The following is a 22,982-nucleotide window of genomic DNA, read 5'->3' on the forward strand; positions in this document are numbered from 1 at the left end:
AAATGTTTAAAGTGACAGTGTAAAAATAAAAAATAAAAGGTAAAATAAATAAGAAAAAAAATATGTAAAGCGCCCCATTCCTCCAATTTTGTGTGCAGAAGCGAACGCATACGAAAGTTGCGCCCACGTTTGTAAACTTGTTCAAACCACACATGTGAGGTATCGTCGCAATCGTTAGAGCGAGAGCAATAATTATAGTCTTAGGTCTACTCTGTAACTCTAAACTGGTAACCTGTAGACATTTTTAAATCGTTGCCTATTGAGATTTTTAACTACCAATGTTTGTCGCCATTCCACATGTGTGTGCAATCTTTAAGCAGGACATGTTGGGTATCTATTTACTTGGCTTAACGTTATCTTTCATATTTTAGAAAAAAATTGGGCTAACTTTACTGTTTTCTTATTTTTTACCCCAAAAACCTGTATTTCTTCCAAAAAAAATGCGTTTGTAAGACCGTTGCACAAATACGGTGTGACATAAAGTATTGCAATGATCTCCATTTTATTCTCTAGGGTCTCTGCTAAAAAAAATATATAATATTTGGGGGTTCTAGGAAATTTTCTAGCAAAAAATACTGGTTTTAACTTATAAACAACAAGAAAAAGGCCTGGTCCTTACTCGGTTAAGATAAAAAAAACTTTCTGTGTGCAGCAGCCCCCCTTAGCCTACCTGAGCCTGTCTTTATCCAGCGATGTTGCACGAATGTCCAACCTGCCTGGGACTCCCCTCCTCATTGGCTGAGACAGCAGTGTGGCACGATTGGCTCCCGCTGATGTCAATTAAAATTATTCAGCCAATCAGGATATAGAGGGCAGGGCTGGGTTGCGGCTCCATGTCTGAATGAACACAGGGAGCTGTGAATTGGCTTGGGTACCCCCATAGCAAGCTGCTTGCTGTTGGGGCACTCAACAGGAGGGAGGGGCCAGGGGAGCCAAAGAGGGACCGGAGAAGAGGAGGATCCAGGCTGCTCTGTGCAAAACCAACTGCACAGAGGAGCTAAGAATAACATGTTTGTTATTTAAAAAAAATAGACTTTACAAACACTTTAATAAATACCACCAAAAGATAAGGGGTTTAACATCCCATTCTTCAAGTGGTTAAAGAGACACTGTCACTTTGCCCATTCAGGTCTTGTAACCCCACTCCTTCATCACCTTCTCACTCCATGAGTTGAATCTGGGTATGAGGGAAAATGTAATCTCCATTAAAGGCAATAACACAATCATGTGGGGAAGGGCAGTGATGTCAACCACCCGAAGCGTCAACCCCATCCAGCACTGAAATTTGCCCAGGGTGGGCACTTGCAATAGGTAGGCAATGAGGGAGCGGCCGTGGATGGGTGAGTACACCACACTGGGGGGTAATTGGGAGGGTATTGTCAATTTGCTCTAAATAGGCAGATAGCAATATCTTTGGAATTGGATCCCAAGCAAATATACCCATACAGAGATAAAAATATAAAACCTTAGGGTATGGATACCCTTGGAATATGTGTTTACCAGCAGTTGTTTAGATCTTAACTGCTTTTCTACCCAGTAGAGATGAATGTTAATCCAAATGCAGCTTAAAGAAACTCAGAAGCAGAGTTTGTACAATCAGATTGTTCAATATGTAGCGACACAGCATAGTGCCATATGCCACTTGATCTCTTTATTTAGTAAAGCTGGTGTTTTTTCTGTTTGAAACCATCCACATCTTTTGTTCTTAAAGTCCTTATTAGTGTTTCTAACATTCATAGTGATTTATTTTAATGTCATTATGAGATGAGAACAAGAGCTCTTGTACCTTGAACCACTGTAAAACAGCCATGCCCAGTCTAGCTAAGAACCTGCTATAATAACCTCTAGCATAAGGCCATAAAAGATAATGGTAAACTAAAGGAAATTGCTTTAAAGAGGTTCTCAAATACCTGCCCACTCCCCATAAAGGTGTATCCACCTCTCTAAGGGTTAAAGAGGAGGGCTGACAGGTGAAAGTGGGTGTGATCTGACATCAATAGGATGTCGCTTTCAGTAACTGAGATAGTTGGAGGAAAACCTGTCACTGCTCGGATCCGTGTATTTCTATTACTGCAGTGAGCTGAAGGCACAGATCTGTATAACTCATGAATCAATATAACAATTATAACAACCATTCCTGGGAGGCCCCACTATTTGATGGTATGTATGTTGTATTCTACATTCTTCAGATGAGATCTAAAAAAATGTTGATGAATAATTTCTCTTTACCTCTTTAATATTCATAATCTACATTTTATTTTATATGTATGTTTTTATCTTACAGAACAGAGGAAAAAATATTCCAACTCAAATGTCATCATGCACGAGACATCTCAGTATAACGTAGAGGTAAGTGTTTTTGTACCTGGCAGGTGCAAAGGTGACAGGAAAGTGATTGGTAATGGACTTTGTTGGTTGAAGTAAGACTTATGGGTCCTCATGGATTCTAGAACCATAAAAATGGGTGTGGACGGTGGATAGTTCTGTCACTGTACGGTGCCATACTACAAATTGTTATCAGATGTTATATATCAGTGTGTATGTACATGTTATTTCATATGTATTTGTCTGTCAAAAAAAGTTCTTTCACCCTACATAGTCGGCGATGTAAAAAGCCTGATGTTTGCTCAAGCAACTTCTGTGTGACGTACAATGTTTTATATAGGGTGGTGGTGCTAGGTCTATTACGTGTAATACAACGAATGGATAGACGTAGTTAGGCTATATAAAGTATGATGATAATGTCCACTGTTATTGCAACCAATCTTATTTCAGTTTACTATCATACTGTATATCAAAGATGAATTCTGCATGGTTGCCATAAGCAATTGAATTTTGCATTTTCCTTTTTGCTTTCTTAAATAATATTTTTGTCATAGGCCAATGGATGATTCTGGATGACAACAGCTCTGGTGTAGATAGGTCAAAAACTTGAAATGTACAGTGCTGTAAAGGGTGTGTGGACGGTTTAGTAACCTGAACTGTATTGAGGTTTGTTTACTAAAACTGGAGGGTGCAAAATCTGGTGCAGCTGTACATGGTAGCCAATCAGCTTCATCCTCAGCTTGTTCAACTAAGTGTTGACATAAAAAAACCTGGATGCCATTTGGATTCTATGTAGAGCTGCACCAGATTTTGCACTCTCTAGTTCACGTAAATCAACCTCTATGTGTACAAAAGATAGTCGATACGTTGATTGTTTTACATACAAACTGAGGAAGAAAAGGCTCTGAGTTATAGTAGAAGGCAACGCTTGTTGATATGGACACCCAAGCTGAGACTCTCCATCATCTTCCTGTATTTTTTATTTTTAAATCAGTTTGTTTAATTGATTTGGCTATCACAGCTTAGAGCTGTGATTCTGTATATTTATTGGATCCTTAGTTATTGATGCTGTGTACACAGGAATTGTCTCTTTCATATGGGCTTGTGTATACGTGGTTTATGAAGACACCCTTAGAGTAAACTACAGATTGTAGGGTGCATTTTTTTCTTAAGCGGTTCCCTGTGATGGTCTGGGCCAGTCCATTCAAGACAGGTATTTTATTTTTTGGTAGTTGCGGGGGGACTTAGGCAACTAACAGGGGTTGTATTCCTCCCTCCGAGAATCTAATGCAAAATTTCTGTTCTTGATTTTAAAAATTGCATGTTTTATCCATTTTCATTAAATCTCTTTTTTTGCTATTGTCTTTAAATGTACTTTATGTATGAAGAATACATAAGAAATACATAAGAAGGATCTTATGTATGAAGAATACATAAGAAAGAGGGAAAAGGTAGTTGGGGGAGTGTAACTCTGTTGGAGTAGAGAGCAGTATCAGGAAATATGGTCTGGAATTCTTATCAAATTGTACCTGTGGAGCCTTCAAGAGATAAATTAAGTTAGTGGATTATTCATCTTATGTTGCTTACCACCAAAATATCTGTCATGGGATGTGCTGACATTTTTACACTGAAAGGGACACTGTCCATGCCTAATCACGGCACAGTGGCAGTGCATGCAGATAGCCCACCCCCGAGGGTTTTAAACTTCTTGGGTTACACTCCTTTACAAACTCTTTCACTACATCCCTGCCTATCTAAGCTGTGGTGTCTACTGCTATCGGAGTATTGACAATGGATGAGGTAATAGCCTTACTGCATTTGACAGTGTTTGGGCAAGTTGATTGGCCACTTAGGCCTGGGCACTGCCATGAAGACCAGGTCATGTGCTCTCTCATACCCAGGAGCCCTACTCTGTTAGAAAGAAACAACAATTTTGATTGGTTGATTGAAGTGAACACAGCTTTACCTTATTCACTAAGCTTGGTGAACACTCATTTGTAAGGCCTTACATACTACAGAAAACGCCCATGTGAGGACTGTGATTACCTGTGCAGGAATGCAGAGTTGTTCCATGAAGCCCCTGGCATGCAGTCCCATTAATAACAGTTAGATGCAGCGGCTTTATGGACACAGCTGCTGCTCCCAATTTGACATCCATGCGGGTGCACAGTCCCAAACACACACTATCTGCATTTGGGGCCTTGCACCCACACAGATGTCAAAATGGGGCAGCAGCTGTGTTCATGCAGCCCAAGTGTAATCAAAGGGACTGCCTGCACTGAACACTTTTGCATCCCCTTGCAGGTAAGCGTTCACTGTAGTACGCCCCATGTGAATAAAGCCTAAATATTCACTTTGCTATAGGAACAGTCTCTACTCCTTTAGTAAATCAACGCCATTGCTTTTAGTGAGATGATCAACTTAAGATGCTTGATTTACAAAATGACTAGAGACTGTTCAAATAGCAAAGTAAATGTTAATGAAGAAAGTAAAGCTGTGTTCACTTTGAACGCCCAAAAGTGTGCAAGCAAATATATATATATATATATATATATATTTTTTTTTTTTTTTTCTTTTCTTTAATTTCCATGCACATGATTGAGTATTCTATACAAACACAGGTTCACCTTATTCCCTAGCTGTCGATTTGCTTAGTGATCAGCCTCTACTCCTTTAGTAAATCAGCTTCATAGCCTTGCATTGCAAGAAACAATGGTAAAGCACAACCATGGTGTAAGACTAGAAGCAGGAAGCAGAGCCAGAGCATTTGGGAAGCAAATATGGCTGCCCTGTGTACATATATAATTACAGATTATACAGTATATATAGAAACAAGGTTCTAAAATGACACTGATTAGATTATTTATATCTAAAAAAAAGTAAAAAGACTATAAATTCCCTTTGAATAAACGCTAAAACGTTGTTTGGTCAGTTGAAAAGGGCCAAACGCAGATACAGAGTATCAGTGGTATATGTACACAGAACAGTTAAGTAGCTCTGCACAGCAGGGTGTGCTCAGCATTTCCCCATGACACAGGCAAGCAGCTTAGACTCAAAGTTCAGACATGGCTCGACAAAGCCACTCCTTTGACATCGGATTGTTTAAAGGTGATGAGAATAGATGACTGGTGTATCAAGTGACAAACAAGACCATATGAGATTAGCGATAGCAAAGGATGTTTATAATGTTTTCTCCCATAATTGTTTCCAATGGACTAGCTATTGAATGGTAAAATAGCTTGCACACTGCTAATGAGGCAGGGTTGCCAACTAACTCCTTTAATTACTAAAATATAAAATGTACAAAGGTTCAATGGTTATCTGGTAGAAACTAAACTGTATCTGGGCACCACAAACTGAAAACACTACATAATTCATTTTTATTAATGAGATCAAACTCACCCATCTACCCTTGTCTCCAAACTTTATTTTTTGCTTTTCTTTTTTATTCCAAAATCACTTTTAAACCCCCTGCTTCCCCAGATGAAAGATAAAAAAATGCTCATGAAGGCTCATGGGATGTATGATATAATTTTGGCCTAGTCTAAAAACCAGGAAAAAACTGAAGAAATCCTAATAAAAAAGTTTAAAATTATAAATTACAATATACCTTACTACCTATTTACTAATGTTAGCAGCATTAAAAATAGTGAATGTTGAATGAGAACCTTTAGTTTCACTTTAAGGACTCAGACTAGTAGTTCTTAACATTCATTGAATCACTGACCCATTTAAGAATCCTATAAAAGCTATGGACGCCCTCCCCAGAAATGTTCACAAAAACACAACTTTGCATGCAGTGAAGTATAGGTTATTTTATTGAAATTTGATTGCCTCATACATGTGTGACATACACAAAGCCTGATGAAAGTAAATGGCCTTTTTCATTCAAAAAGAAATGGCCACTTACTAAAAAAATGAAATGTTGAAAAATCATCTTGGGCAAATTAAACAAAACAATTTTAGACCTCCTCAAATCTACTAAGACTATTACTACTACTAATACTTCAAAAAAAAAAAAAAAAAAGAATCAGCACTTGCTATTTTAGAGTGGCACAAGATGGCGGTTGTGCAGAGAACAGTAATACAAATTTAAATGGTAAACACGGGTCAACAACGAGTCAAGAGATGCTTTGCGGTTGGGGCTACAAGCAGCTTTATGGTGCATTTTTCTTTCATTTCTTTCAATGAGAAACCATTGTTTGGGTCAAGGGGTAAGGCTGTATAGTAAATGTAAATGTTTTTTTTGTATCTGACCTTTACGAACCCCCTAATACCCATCCATGGACCACCTCAAACCCTTGATCTAGACCATATCTCATACTTTTCAGAGTCTTCCGGAAATAGGCACATGCTCACAAAGCCCTAAGGACCTTTGGTGGTTCCAATTTGTGTAGCAGAACTGATGTCTGTAGCTCTGTGGTCACTGATGCTTTCAGCATCAGTAATTGCTAAAATGTATACATAAAAATAATACATTGTATTAAAGTGGAACAAGCTCCAGAAGTAAAAGAGTTGCAATTTTATAGCGGACATCTAGAACTGTAGTATTAAAGTTCTATTCTATAAAGTTCTGTAAAGTTCTATTAGTATCAAACCCTCAGCGTTTTATAGCTTTAGGGTAGGTTCACACGTATGTGTTGCAGGAATGTACACAAAATTGCACGTTATGACTAAGGCCTTATAGGCTCAAACGCGTCAACTGATCTTATAAGCAGTTGTGTTCTGTGGTTCCTGAATAAAGATGAAGATTTTTTAAGAGCAACTACCGGTGTGCGGATCATTTTTCTACATATGTACTCAGTTTAACAGCTGTGGATCGGGCACCCGGGAGCTCATTTATTGGTGAGCTGTATGGGTAGTAGCACTGCTCCCTCTGTTTGCACAAAATTGCACAGCCCTTTTGATAGCGCTTGGCATTGTCATTAATTGTTAATGGCACCCCCAAGCACCTTACTAACATGCATTTTAGTATAGCACAATTTTAAAAGGGTCTCATAAAAACTTTTGTAAAAAAAAAAAAGGTTCTTTTGTGCGATCTTCGTGTGTAGGACAGCCCTTTAAAATGAATGGGTTGCCGTAAGTGTGACGCACAAAGTTGTGCAGAAATATGCATGCTCTGTCACACCTGCATAAGTGTAAATGAAGCCTTATGCTAGGTATGCACGTGCTGAGAATAGGCTGAAAATGGTGGGTTCAGCATCTACCAGACATGGGAGTAAGTCACACATGTGCAAGTCACAAGCAAGTCTCAAGTCTTAACCTTCAAGTCTCAAGCAAGTCCCAGGTTACTGTGGCGAAAAGCAAGCAAGTCAAGTCCAGTCCCTGCTAGAAGTCAAGCAAGTCAAGTCAAGTCATTTATTTTGGTCAAGTCACAAATCAAGTCATAATACTGATCTACCCCAATTTTCACCTTTAAATCAGTTAAAAGTTAGTGGTCAGGAAAAGTTTTGTTTTATTTTCAACATTAACAAAACTGCTTAGTGCTTTTTTCTTGGCATATTAAAGAAACACTTTGAATGCCCAAACAGCTCAAAAGCCTTCGTCCAGTCATGTCTCAACACCACAGTCACTAAAAACATGTTAAAGAGGAAGTAAACCGGTTTAATAAATGTGAAAAAAAAAACCTGTAAAGACAAAGGCATAGTGAGCTAGTATGCATCGCATACTAGCTCATTATGAAGTACTTACCTAAAAACGAAGCCCCTCTCAGTGCCGACAGGGTGGCCGACATGTCCGGCCGTCCTGCTTCCTGGATCTCGTCCTCCGGCCATCTGATTGGCCGGGGGCGCGATTACATCATTCCCGCGCATGCACGCGGGAGCCGCCGTTCACGGCACTGGGAGCGCATGCGCCGATGACGTCATTGGCTGCATGCACTGTAAATATCTCCTAAACGGTGCAAGTTTAGGAGATATTTATAGCACCTATAGGTAAGCCTTAATGTAGGCTTACCTATAGGTAAATGTAAACAAAAGGGGTTTACAACCTCTTTAAATATTTCCATTGTTAAACAGCCAGTATCCTAAATTTCAAACACACTGAGATGTTTTAAATCAGAGTTCCGGCCTCGGGGGTGAATTTTAGATACAAATACCCCCGGGACAGTTAGGGCTAGTACATTCCACAATGGATAGCCTCTGAACTATCCCGGGTCACACTTACCTTTTAGAAGAAATACTTACCTTTAAAATTTCTTCTCCAGAGCTGCCATCTCAGGTGTGGGCAGTTGAAGCCAGCGAGTCCTCTTCTGCCTCCTCTTTGGTGATGTCGGAGTCCCAGAATGCCCTGCACCGGCCCCACTCGTCACTTCCGGTGCAGGCGCGGCATCCCTGCAATGCTTCTGGGCATGCACCGGAAGTGACGAGCGGGGCCGGTGCAGGCGCATTGACTCCTGGGAGCGATGACGTTCAGCTCCCAGGAGTCATCAAAAGCCGGAAGTGACGGCGCGGGCCGCGGCCGCAGAGGGAGGGAGTGGAAGAAAGGTGAGTATATTTTCTTCAAAAACAAGGTAAGTGAAGAAAAAAAAAAATTCAGATGACCCTCAGCAAGCGGATGGCCCAAAATCGATTTTTTCGATTTTGAGGCCGGAACTCCGCTTTAAGTGACTGTGGTGTCAGAAACATAACAGGCACATTCATTTTGCTTTAACACATCTTGAGAAAATGCAAATATTTAATAACTTAAAAAAGTCATTTCGAGTCATATGTCTCAAGTCAAAGTCAAGTCTCAAGTCATGAATACCAAGTCAAAGTCAAGTCATGTCTAATTTTAGTCAAGCAAGTCTCAAGTCCTCAAACTGGTGACTTAAGTCTGACTTAAGTCAAGTCATGTGACTCAAGTCCCCAACCTCTGGCATCTACTGGGCAACTTTCGGCCCCTGTGTACAGCCACAGAAGGTGGTCTCATGACGCCTTCTGTCAAACGAGCATCCTGGAAAACCAGCAGCCGATTGATATCCGATCAGTGCTCACAGCCAATGACTGTGAGCGCTGACCAGTGTGTTCTGGGGGGGGGGGGCTGTCCCCCTGTCAGAACTCAATAGCACAGCGGGGAGATCGCTTTACTAGCATCACATAGTTAGAACAAAGAGCTCCTCATTTTTTTTTTTTTTTATTCAGCCCGCTGGGTTGAACAAAAGAAAAAAAAAAAACTGCCTGTGTGTGCCAGGTCTAAAGCACTGGTAAAGTCTATGGGGGAAATTCAATCAAGCTGCTGCGCCACTTTTCTGACATTAATCCCTCTTGGTAAATCATTGTACCAAATTCATGAAGCATCTGCAACACTTTTGGTTTGTGCACCAAATGTAGGCAATTCTAAAATGTGCCACTTCTATATTGTGGCGTATTGGTTGCCAAATTAAAAATAAAATATGGACAGTTGGTATCATATGAAAGTGGAGCTAAATAAGACCAACTCTCTTTTGGTGTACCAAGAAAAAGTGTCGCAGACGGATACTTCAAAAGTGTCTCACGTGCATCCAAAGTGGTGCAGCATGCGTCACATTCAAGTATAAGTTCTAGACGGGTACATGAATTTAGCGCATGCCATTTGTAAACAAACTATTGCACCCCCCCCCCCAAAAATAAAAAATAAATAAAAACATAATATACTTTGTCATTCGATGCTTCCTGCATCATCAGGGCTGGGAGATTGAAATCCCACAGGAATGCACATCAGCCTATTGCAAGACTGCACCCTCACAGGATTTTTAAGCTCATTGAAGCAGCGCAGGCCAGGGCCAAGGTATTTTGGGGGGATGTTCGTTTACAAATGCATTTTAAAGCCACATGTGCTGGCAGGGCAAGGGGCTGGCAAGAAAGCTAACCCTCCAGGTCAACTTTGAAGAGTAACTTTAAAAATGTACCTTTTGTCTTGAATTCCCTAAAAATAGCAGTGTGCTTGCTGCTATTTGAGGGTGCCCAAGGACACCGGTACCTACATCCTCATAGCTGTATATCTGCAGTGTAAGATCTAAGGCTCTGCTGCCTCTGACTGCTAGTCTCAGGAGATTTGGAGTGAGAATTGGCAAAGTATCTACTGTGCTGCTCACTGTTTTCTTTGCTGGAGGCCTTGACATGAGGAAGCAAAGTCCTGCCTCTACCAAGATGGCTGCCTCCACCAAGATGGCTGCCTCCACATAGACACACAGTGCAGAACTAGGCATTGTAAGTCAGTAATGGAGAAAAGATCAGCTGCAGGGAGACCACAGGCAATACTGGGTACTAGTTTATCGCTTTCTGTCTGCCTTTTTGTTTTGGCCACAGCTTCTAGAGTTCAGTTCTTCCTCAACTCCAGCTGTCAGGTGTAGCTTGTTGCAATATATCAAAAAAACATTTTTATATAGGATTTGTTTATTTTCTGTTTAACCTCTCATTAACTTTGTATTATTTCTAACTATTCCTACCTTACGCCTTTCTTTAGCTGCTTTCCTTGGCTATTTTTATTACAAAATATCTGCCTTTATTCAGCCTGTTCTGTAAATGTCTCACTCCTTTATCATAGGTAAAATCAATGTTATTGTGGAAGTAAGACTTCTATAGTTGCAAAGTCAAAATTGCTCTGGAGCTTAAAGCTGAACCAACATTTTTTAACATTTTCTTTTTTACTTACAAGTGCAACATAGTGTTTTTGTTTCCTTTTTCTTTTCTTAATAAAGTGGTTGTAAACTCTTACATATACCCACTGAAGTGACTGGCCTCAGGTGATACAAAGAGATAAAACAAATCCTCCAGCACAAGTTGTACTTATTTATCTGCAGCAATCTCTTCTATACAGGCAGGGGCGTACGTACAGGAGTTATAGAGGTTGTCATTATGACCCAGCTCCATGTTTCAGGTTGCCGTGTGGCCCCCTATACACCTGAATAAGAGGGCAGTGGTACATAGAGGAACTGATCCCTCCATGTAGCCACTGAATGCCCGCTTTTCCTTCTCTCCCTCCCTCAGACATTGGCTGCAGAAGGGAAATGGAGGGCATCGGTTTCTCCACATGCCACTCCCGCCTCCTCCCTATCACTGTCCTGGGCTCCTGCGTGCTTCCCTGGCCCCCCTTGCTGCTCTGTCAGGTTTTACCCTCCCACCAAGGATCTGTCAGGATGGAGAGCGGGTAAAGAGCAGGTAGATGTGTAATTTACCAGCCCCTGTACAGAGCTATTCCTGTTCATTCATTTTGTGTAGCTGAGGCTGCAGAGAAAGGGGCTGATAAATCTGTCCTCAGTCCCTTTCTCTGTCTCAAAAGTGAGATATCAGGGATCTGTTTAAACCCCTTATGTTTCACCAATGTCTCCTAATGGGGGTCCTAAAAAATATGAAAAAAATAATAATAAAATTGTAAAGAAAATAAAATAAAATGGTAGAGAAATCAAACAACAAAAATTAAAAAGTACTGATACCAGTGGCGGGACTACCAAGGTCGCACTTGCAACTGCGCTCTAGTGTGCACCATGGGGGGACCCCAAGACAGCAGGAAGGTGGCCTACTGTGGGACTGCAATAAAGGATCCCACAATGGGAGTAAAGGGCCCTGGGATCATTGGGAAGGGCTCCTAATGGGGGCCAGGGGGCCCTTTACGGTTTCTTGCACCGGGGCCCTGAAGGTTCTAGTTACGCCTCTGTATACAGGTGCTCAAAGTACCTGTTACTGTAAAAATGACATTGGCAGGGAAGGGGTTAATTTTATTGGAGATGGAGGGGTTAATGTATGCCTGGTGCTTACTAACGTGTGTGAGGGGAGGTGACTGAGTGACACAGGGACAGATCGCAGGTTCAGCTATGCTGAACCCTGCAATCTGTCACTGTCTATCACTTAGGTTCACACTTAGGTTCACACACTCGATTCCCCGACGATCAGGGGAAGAGCAGCGGCGATCGCCGCCGCTCCTCCCCTGGCCCGACTCCCGCTGTAACTAAAACTAAAACTAAAGGGGAGGAGTCCAGCGACGTAGGTCTACGTCGCTGGACGAGAACTATCCACTTTGCCGCAGTAGAGCTCGAGTGAGTGGTCGGCAAGTGGTTAAGTCAGAATGCTCACTTACCATACATAAATGGCTTCACCTCACCCTTAAATAGTTCCACACATCTATAACTAATATACTTCCTGATACCTGTGCTGTGGAGGTTCGGACGCATGTCCCCGAATGCACACTTTCTGTGTTTGGGGACACGCACCCACACAGCTGTCAAATTAGGACCAGCAGCTGTATCTATGCAGCGGCTGCATCCCAAAAGTCCTGAATGGGACCACCTGCATGCGGTTGTACAGAACACCTGTGCATCCTGCGTGTGCAAAAATGGCCCTTCATACGGGTGTATAGATAAGTACGGTATAAATGAGGCCTTTTGCTGACATTTTTAAAAAAAAGGAATGCAAAATCTAGAGGTAGGATGAAAGGCTTAGTGTATTATAACTCTTTTGGTAGTCACATAAATCGTTATTTTCAAATATCAGAGCTAAAAGAGGGACAGCTGAGGAGGAAACTAGGACAGAGGGATTTGGTTCCAAAAAAGGGACAGTCCCTCCAAACAGTTGGGAGCTTTATAGTAACCCTGTAATTCGGTCACTGCTGAAACATTATACGGCCTACGCAGCTGCCATTATCAGAATAAATAGAATATTTCCTGACAACCTTACCATTTACATCAGCAAGTGAAAACAGTGTGTTATCTCCAATGATCCTGAACTAATATACCAACAACCTGATATAGGAGTGCTATATACAATATAAATGTACACTTTCCTGTTCGCATATTAACTTCAGTCTTATGATTGTGGATCTACCTAATTACATGACTGCTTAACTAGTGCATTAATGCATACCTAGTGTTCATCAGCCCATAAGCAATCTCATTAAAGTGGAACCAATTCCTAACTATATCTATTCTTAATAAATGTTACCTCCCTTCTTCTCCTACCTATCCGGTGTACCCTGTATATAAATACCTATTTTCAATATGGTCCATTCAAGTAACGTGACCCTGCAGCTGTGTAAGAGAGCACTTGACAACGGCCCTGATTTCTCAAAGCCGCAAGGTCACCTATAGGCTCCTATGGCCCAGCAGTTGCCGGCACTGTCTTCTGCAGCAGCTGCTCACTGACACAGGGAAGCTGAAGCTGCAGGATCATGTTCCAGGACAGGATCATGTGCCGGAACTGTCTCCTGCAGCAGCTGCTCACTGACACAGGGAAGCTGGAGCTGCAGGATCATGTGCCAGGACAGGATCATGTGCCGGAACTGTCTCCTGCAGCAGCTGCTCACTGACACAGGGAAGCTGGAGCTGCAGGATCATGTGCCAGGACAGGATCATGTTCTGGAACTGTCTCCTGCAGCAGCTGCTCACTGACACAGGGAAGCTGGAGCTGCAGGATCATGTGCCAGGACAGGATCATGCGCCGGAACTGTCTCCTGCAGCAGCTGCTCACTGACACAGGGAAGCTGGAGCTGCAGGATCATGTGCCAGGACAGGATCATGTGCCGGAACTGTCTCCTGCAGCAGCTGCTCACTGACACAGGGAAGCTGGAGCTGCAGGATCATGTGCCAGGACAGGATCATGTTCTGGAACTGTCTCCTGCAGCAGCTGCTCACTGACACAGGGAAGCTGGAGCTGCAGGATCATGTGCCAGGACAGGATCATGCGCCGGAACTGTCTCCTGCAGCAGCTGCTCACTGACACAGGGAAGCTGAAGCTCCAGGATCATGTTCCAGGACAGAAGCAGGTTCAAAATAGGAAGTACACATGTCCTTTTATGCAGGGTAAACCAGGATAAGTAGGAGGAGGGGGAGGGAACATTTTTAAGAATATTGTTAGGATTTTCTTCTACTTTATGGCATCAACCCCAGTGAATTGTAATATGGTTATATCTTATAAATGAAGAGAAGCTGATCTGCGGGTATCGCGCACTGGATGTCCGCCAGCACCTGCCAACCGTTGGTAACACACACAGAACAGAGATCTGCCTATGCAAGGCAGATCCCTGTTCTGACACGGGGGAAGGGATGGATTGTGTGTCCCTGCAAAGGGAATACAATTAATCTCTTCCCTTTTTAACCACTTCAATACAGGGCACTTTCACCCCCTTCCTGCCCAAGCCAATTTTTTAGCTTTTAGCGCTGTCACACTTTGAATGACAATTGGGTGGTAATGCAATGCTGTACCCAAATTAAAAAATGTTATCCTTTTTTCCCACACAAATAGAACTTTATTTTGGTGCTATTTAATCACAGCTGTTTTTTTTTATTTTTTGCTAAAAAAAAAAAAAATGGACAAAAAATTTTGAAAAAAAAAGTTTTTCTTTCTGTCAGTAAATTTTGTAAATAAGTAATTTTTCTCCTTCACTGATGTGCGCTGATGAGGCGGAACTGATGGGCACTAATGGGCTGCACTGATGGGCACTGATGAGGTGGCACTGAAGGGCACTGATTGGTAGCACTGATGAGGTGGCACTAATATGCCGCACTGATGGGCACTGATAGGTGGCACTGATATGCAGCACTGATGGGCACTGATAGGCAGCACTGATAGGCACTGATAGGCGGAATTGATGTGGCACTAATGGGCACTGATGGTCACTTACGGGCGGTACTGATGGGTAGCATGGTGGGCACTAATGGACGGCACTGGTGGGCAGCACTGGTGGCGACTGATGGGCAGCACAGATGAGCAGACACTGGCAGGCATCACTAATGGGCACTGATTGGCACTGATTGGATGCACTGATTGGCACTGATTGGGTTAACTGATGTGCCATGTTTTTATGTGATTCTTGTGCATTTATTTTACTTGTAAATCAGGGCACTGATGATCAGTACCCTGATTACTTGTCTTGTACTCCCCTTCGAGGAGGAGCCACTGATCAGCTCTTCTCGCCACACTCTCTGACAGTGTGAGGCGAGGAGAGCCAAATAAGAGCACTTCCTCATTTACATGTGACCGGCTGTGATTGGACACAGCCGATCACATGGGTAAAGAGTCATGTCATTGGCTCTTTACCGAGATTGGGGCCACGCCGTGTCCTTGTAACATGGCATGGCCATGATCGCCGTGCTGTGTGCCCCTGCAGGCGCAAGAGTGCGGCCGTTCTGGGGCACCCTCATATGACATTGTCCCAGAATGAGAGCCGCACTGCTCCGCTGTCATTTGACGGTGGGCGGGTGGCAAGTGGTTAAAAGCAGCACACCCCTTCCCAGCCAGTGTCATTAGTACCGTGACAGTCCAAATTTTTAATCTAAAACCAAATAAACCTACACTCAATAAATAGTAGCAAAAAATTAACAAAAATAAATTGCAGCTCGCACAGGCCAATAGATAAACCTATACAAAAAGTGCAGTGCTAACAAATTGATAAATATGGTCATAAAGTGCAAATTTCTTGTGAAAAATTGGTGAATGTCCAAAAAAATATTTGTATTAATTAATAATCCATGATCATAAAGTGCATAATTAAATTCCTTAGAGTGTCCAAAAAAATGATGTGCAAAAATATATAAATTATGATAAAAAAAAATGAACAGACTCCGTGCAGAGAAGCACTACAATGCGTGAAAAGGATAATCCTCCCCGATCCTTAATAAGTGCGATCACCAACAGTAATCAAAAAAGGGGATGGCCACTTACCAGAACCAGGGGGCCTCCAAATTAATGGAAAAGCCTACAAAGCTTGATCAGGTAAGTGTCCAAGGCATATGGAGACATCGGTAATATTCATTCAGATGGATGTCCACACAGTATTGGATTTCCGGTATACATGAATAAAACAAGGGATCATAGCATAATCCAGTAAAATCAATAGTACATTTAATAATAGAAGAGTGCACTCACAAACATCAGATACATGACAGCATAAAAACGATTCAAGGGACACCCCGGACGACATCAAACGTATGACAAAACGCATTGGGTGGGATCAGACGTAACGTCACCACGCTCTTTAGCTGACTTTTTTGTATTGGCAACACTGCAGCCCGTTTCTGGATCGTTTTTATGCTGTCATGCATCTGATGTTTGTGAGTGGACTTTTCTATTAATAAATGTACTATTGATTTTACTGGATTACGCTATGATCCCTTGTTTTATTCATGTATACTTGAAATCCTGTGTGGACACCCATCTGAATGAATATTACAGATGTCTCCATATGCCTTGGACACTTACCTGTTTAAGCTTTGTAGGCTTTTCCATTAATTTGGAGGCCACCTGATTCTGATAAGCGGCACATTCTCCTTTTTGATTACTGTTGGTGATCGCACTTATTAAAGTGCAAATTTTTAGCACTAATCACTATTAGTGCCACTGGTTAGCGTAAAGTGTTAAAAGTGTCAGTTAGTGTTCGATTGTCTGCCGCAATATCCCAGTCCTGCTATAAGTTGCTGATCGTCCCCCATTACTAGTATAAAAAATAAAAATCCCATAAATATATATATACGATAGTTTGTAGATACTATAAAGTTCATGTAAACCAATCAAAATACGCTTATTGGGGGTTTTTTTTTTACCATAATCATGTAGCAGAATACATTTTGGCCTAAACTTTTGAAGGAATTAGATTTTTTACATTTTTTTATTGGATATGTTTTAAAGCAGAAAGTAAAAAAATATTGTTATTTTTTTTTTTTTTCAAAACTGTTGGTCTTTTTTTGCTTATAGCACAAAAACTAAAAAATGCAGTGGTGATCAAATACCAGTTCTATTTGTGGGGAAAAAAGGACATAATTTTGTTCGGGTACAACATTGCATGATTGTACAATTGTCAGTTAACCACTTAAGCCCCAGAAGGTTTGCCCCCCTTCATGACAGGCCATTTTTTGCAATACAGCACTGCGTTACTTTAACCTGACAATTTCGCTGTACACTGTGCGATGCTGCATCCAAATTCAATTTATGTTTTTTCCTCACAAATAGAGCTTTCTTTTGGTAGTATTTGATCACCTCTGCACTTTTTTTTTTTTTTTTGCGCTATAAACAAAAAAAAAAAGACAATTTTGAAAAAAAAAACATATTTTTTTTACTTTATGCTATAAAACATACCCAATAAAAATTGTAAAAAATCTAATTTGTACAAAAAATATTACATTTAAAACCCGCGCTAAAATAATGATGTGTAAACCAGTGCTACCTGAAGCTGCTGCTCACTTAGGTAAAAACCAAGATGGAATAAAACATTATAAAGGACAGCGCTACCAGGAAAATGATATAAATAATAAATACAATCCTTCAATAAATAAATAAATATATAAACAATCTAATTCATAAATATAAAGTGCACTTACTGATAAAAAAAAAATATATATAAAGTGCAATATATCCAAGATGCTTAAGTGCTGAAGTAAAATAGTGCTAAATAAAGTGCAGTCCAGAATTATGAGTTCACTGAAATGTCAAATAAAGTGCTGGACAAAAAATGCTTGAAGGGCACCTCCAAACAAGCCTCCAACCTTAAGTAATAGCCCCCTCTCGGTTAGGCACTCGGAAAGGAAGGAGCCAGACATAGTGAAGCCCGCAAAAATTTATTTGAATTAATAGCATTAAAAAAACGACTCACAAGTGTAAATATAAAGACAGTATTGTAGAAACTACATAAGAGCATACAGTGCGTCACTTGTGAGTCGTTTTTTTAATGCTATTAATTCAAATAAATTTTTTGCGGGCTTCACTATGTCTGGCTCCTTCCCTTCCTATCCGAGTGCCTAACCGAGAGGGGGCTATTACTTAAGGTTGGATGCTTGTTTGGAGGTGCGCTGATCCATCCATCCCCTGGGCTTTCTTGGAGAATCACTGCTCTTTAAGGCTTGATTATCCCTAGTATCTGGTGAGTGGATCTCCAAAAGGGTCCTTTGGAGCACTTGTCACTGCGTGGAGCACTTCAAGCATTTTTTGTCCAGCACTTTATCTGACATTTCAGTGAACTCATAATTCTGGACTGCACTTTATTTAGCACTATTTTACTTCAGCACTTAAGCATCTTGGATATATTGCACTTTATATGTAGTTATTGATATATATATTTTTTTTTCATCACGAAGTGCACTTTATATTTATGAATTAGATTGTTTATATATTTATTTATTGAAGGATTGTATTTATTATTTATATCACTTTCCTGGTAGCGCTGTCTTTTATAATGTTTTAAAAAATCTAATTTATTCATCAATTTAGGCCAATATGTATTCGGCTACATATTTTTGATAAAAACAAATCACAATAAGCGTATATTGATTGGTTCGCGCAAAAGTTATAACATCTACAAACTAGGGAATAGATTTATGGAATTTTTATGTATTTATTTTTTTTACTAATAATGTTGGCGATCAGCGATTTTTAGCGGGACTGCGACATTGCAGTGGACAAATTGGACCCTTAACTGACACTTTTTTGGTGACCAGTGTCTAATCTCATCTGCGTCCTTATTGAGGAGATTTCTCCTCGGTTTCTGTCAGGACAGGAAGCTATGGTGGGACATTTCTTTAACAAGTTTACAGATTAAACTTTTTTTTATTTTTTTTATTACAGGTAGACTAGACAACACACATTTATAGAAGAGTGGGAATGGATATATGTTTTATTACAGCCTGTGCCTCCCTGGCTCTCTGACAGCTGTTATGTACAAATCGGAGAGACATGAGATTTCTACACCCCATATGTCCTCCCAAAACCCAAAACAAATTACTACAGAAATAAATAGACACACAAACCTGAATGTTGGGAAAATTCAGCTAAGGGTTTTAGAAATATTATTACATAATTTAACCCCTTTCTGACCGCCCCATTGCAGATTTATTGGTACAGGGTGCCTGCTCTGTGCAGAATCATGTATATATATTTTATTCTGCACTTCCGTCTAGGGGGCACTCTGGGGGGGGGGGGGGGACAAGGCAGGGCTCTGTCCTGTCAGTGAGAATGTGATCAATCACCGTACAGCCTTCCCCTTATTGGTTTTTCCTCTTGAATAGAGAAAAAATACATTGTTTTTTCTCCTTGCTAGAGGAGAAAGTTGTAAACAAAAAAGTGTGTGAAAAAAATAATAATAAAATAATAGATACAATATCTAGATCAGGGCTTGACCTAGGTCAGTGTCAGAGTTAGAGTCAGGCCCCTTTCACGGGAAGTGCACCCCGGCGGATTTCCTTTTGCTCAGCGGGGAACGATCCGCCGATCCCCGCTGAGCAGTTGGATGACAGCTCCTTCTCTGCTTACTTTGCAGAGACAGAGCTGTCAGAACCCCACTCTATGGGAGATCGGATGAGAATGGACCGCCTGTCAGTTTTTCATTCGACCTGATCCCCCAGACGGATGAAAAATAGGGTTTCCATCAGTCCGGATTTCACAGACAGGATCGGATAGCAGCAGGTGTCAGCGGACATGTCACCGCTGACATCCACTGCTCCAAAGGGCTGCATGGAGCATCCATTCCGGTCCGCCTGAAACAAACTGACAGCATCTGAAAGAAGCCTTAGAGTCAAAGGTCATGGTCAGTGTATTTTAGGTAGGGTGAAAAAACAACTTCTTTTTTAACCACTTGACGACCGCCCACTGCAGATTTACTGCGGCAGGCAGCCGCTCCTGGCCAAACCGACGTAGTACTACGTCGCTCACTCAGGAGACTCTAGGCGGCGAGCTCCCGCCCCCACTCGTCAGCCGGGGAGCCAGTGCTTGTGAAAGGTGGCTCCGATGACCGCCGGCCACAAGCAATCTCCCCCCACTGACAGAGAAGGACAGATGGCTGATGTAAACACAGCCGTCCGTCATTCTCCCTGAAGTGATCACAGAGGCTATGTGATCCTGCTATATAGGATCACGTGTCTCTGTGATGACTTCACGAACCACGCCCCCCCACAGTTAGAATCACGCCCCTAGGGACACATTTAACCCCTTGATCACCCATACTGTTAACCCCTTCCCTGCCGGTGTCATTATTACAGTAACAGTGCATATTTTTAGCACTGATTGCTGTAGTAATGTCACTGGTACCCCCAAAAGTGTCAAAAATGTCAGTTGGGGTCCGATCTGTCCACCGCAATGTCGCAGTCCCGCAAAAAATCGCAGATCGCCACCATTACTAGTAGAAAATAAACAATTAAAAGGACATAAATCTTTCCCGTAGTTAGTAAACGCAATAGCTTTTGCGCAAACCAATCAAAATACGCTTATTGCGATTTTTTTTTACCAAAAATATGTAGCAGAAAACAAATTAGCCTAAAATGTTAAAAAATTTGATTTTTACTTTTTTTTTGAGAATTTCATATAAAAGAATGTGAAAAATATTGTTATTTTTTCATAATTGTTGCTATTTTTTTGTTTATAGCGCAAAAAATAAAAATTGCACAGGTGATCAAATACCACCAAAAGAAAGCTCTGTTTGTGGGAAAAAAGGGCGTCAATTTCGTTTGGGTACAGCGTCGCATGACCGCGCAATTGTCCGTTAAAATCATGCAGTGCCGAATCGCAAAATAGGGCCTGGTCATTGAGCAGCCAAATCCTCCGGGGCTAAAGTGGTTACATTTAGTATCAGTTGGTGTCAGTGTGTTTTAGGTAGGATAAAATAGCAAAATGCACACTATTTTTCCGAACCCTACCATAATACATATGACATAAACGTATGTGATAACGCTGGGATCATCAGCAGCAGGGGCATTTATTTTGGGTTGTTCTTTGGTAGTAGGTTATGGTAATAGCAAGAAATATACAGCTACATTTTAAAAATAATATTTTTGTACCATTTGGTGCAGTGATAAGTGGCACTGATGGTTAGCACTGATAGACAATACTGATGAGCACTGATAGGCGGCACTGACATATATCATTGATGAGCATTGATAAGCACTGATAGACAGCATTGATGAGCACTGATCAGCGGCATTGATGAGCACTGATAAACATCATTGATGAGCACTGATAGGTGACACTGATAGGCAGCATTGATGGGCACTGATAGGCAGCATTGATAGGCACTAAGTGGCACTAATAGGCGGCATTGATAAGCACTGATAAGTGGCACTGATGGGTAGCACTGATAGACAATACTGATGAGCAATGATAGGTGGCACTAATAGGCATAATTGATGAGCACTGATAGGCGGCATTGATGAGCACTGATAGGAGGCACTAATAGGTAGCATTGATGAGCACTGATAGGCGGCATAGATGAGCACTGATAGGTGTCACTGATAGGCAGCATTGATGAGCACTGATAGGTGGCATTTATAGGTAGCATTGATGGCCACTGATGAGTGGCATTGATAGGCAGCATTGATGAGCACTGATAGGTGGCACTGATAGACAATACTGATGAGCACTGATAGGCGGCATTGGTTAGCACTGATAGGTAGCATTGATGAGCACTGATTGACGGCATTGATGAGCACTGATAGGCAGCATTGATGAGCACTGAGAGGTGGCATTGATGAGCACTGATAGGTGTCACTGATAGGCAGCATTGATGAGCACTGATAGGTGGCATTTATAGGTAGCATTGATGGCCACTGATGAGTGGCATTGATAGGCAGCATTGATGAGCACTGATAGGTGGCACTGATAGACAATACTGATGAGCACTGATAGGCGGCATTGATGAGCACTGATAGGTAGCATTGATGAGCACTGATTGACGGCATTGATGAGCACTGATAGGCAGCATTGATGAGCACTGAGAGGTGGCATTGATAGGTAGCATTGATGGGCACTGATAAGTGGCATTGATAGGCAGCATTGATGAGCACTGATAAGTGGCACTGATAGGCAGCATTGATGGGCACTAAGTGACACTAATAGGCGACATTGATTTGCACTGATAAGTGGCACTGATGGGAAGCACTGATAGACAATACTGATGAGCACTGATAGGTGGCACTGATAGGCATCATTGATGAACACTGATAGGCGACATTGATGAGCACTGATAAGTGGCACTGATAGGTAGCATTGATGAGCACTGATAGGTGGCACTGATAGGCAGCATTGATAAGCACTGTCAGGCAGCATTGATGAGCACCGATCGGTGGCATTGATAAGCACTGATAGGCAGCATTGAAAAGCACTAATAGGTGGCACTGATAGACAGCACTGATGGGCACTGATATGCAGCATTGAACAGCAATGACAGGCAGCATTGATGAGCACTGATAGGCAGCACTGATAGGTGGCATTTATAAGCACTGATAGGTGGCACTAATAGGCATAATTGATGAGCACTGATAGGCGGCATTGATGAGCACTGATAGGAGGCACTAATAGGTAGCATTGATGAGCACTGATAGGCGGCATAGATGAGCACTGATAGGTGTCACTGATAGGCAGCATTGATGAGCACTGATAGGTGGCATTTATAGGTAGCATTGATGGCCACTGATGAGTGGCATTGATAGGCAGCATTGATGAGCACTGATAGGTGGCACTGATAGACAATACTGATGAGCACTGATAGGCGGCATTGATGAGCACTGATAGGTAGCATTGATGAGCACTGATTGACGGCATTGATGAGCACTGATAGGCAGCATTGATGAGCACTGAGAGGTGGCATTGATGAGCACTGATAGGTGTCACTGATAGGCAGCATTGATGAGCACTGATAGGTGGCATTTATAGGTAGCATTGATGGCCACTGATGAGTGGCATTGATAGGCAGCATTGATGAGCACTGATAGGTGGCACTGATAGACAATA

At 41.7% G+C, this 22,982-nt stretch overlaps 1 protein-coding gene across 4 annotated transcripts in view; it reads left to right on the plus strand.

Annotated features, from left to right (window-relative positions):
• The window catches only part of EPS8L2 (EPS8 signaling adaptor L2), a 247,565-nt gene that overhangs the window by 139,210 nt on the left and 85,373 nt on the right, over window positions 1–22,982 (plus strand). For all 4 annotated transcript variants that reach the window (XM_082271163.1, XM_082271162.1, XM_082271164.1 and 1 more), the window contains exon 4: window positions 2,285–2,349. In XM_082271163.1, coding sequence (XP_082127289.1) covers window positions 2,285–2,349 — 65 coding nt within the window. The remainder of the gene's footprint in view (window positions 1–2,284; window positions 2,350–22,982) is intronic.

The sequence above is a fragment of the Pelophylax lessonae genome (assembly GCF_965119305.1).
Source record: "Pelophylax lessonae genome assembly, chromosome: 10".
NCBI classification, from domain to species: domain Eukaryota; kingdom Metazoa; phylum Chordata; class Amphibia; order Anura; family Ranidae; genus Pelophylax; species Pelophylax lessonae.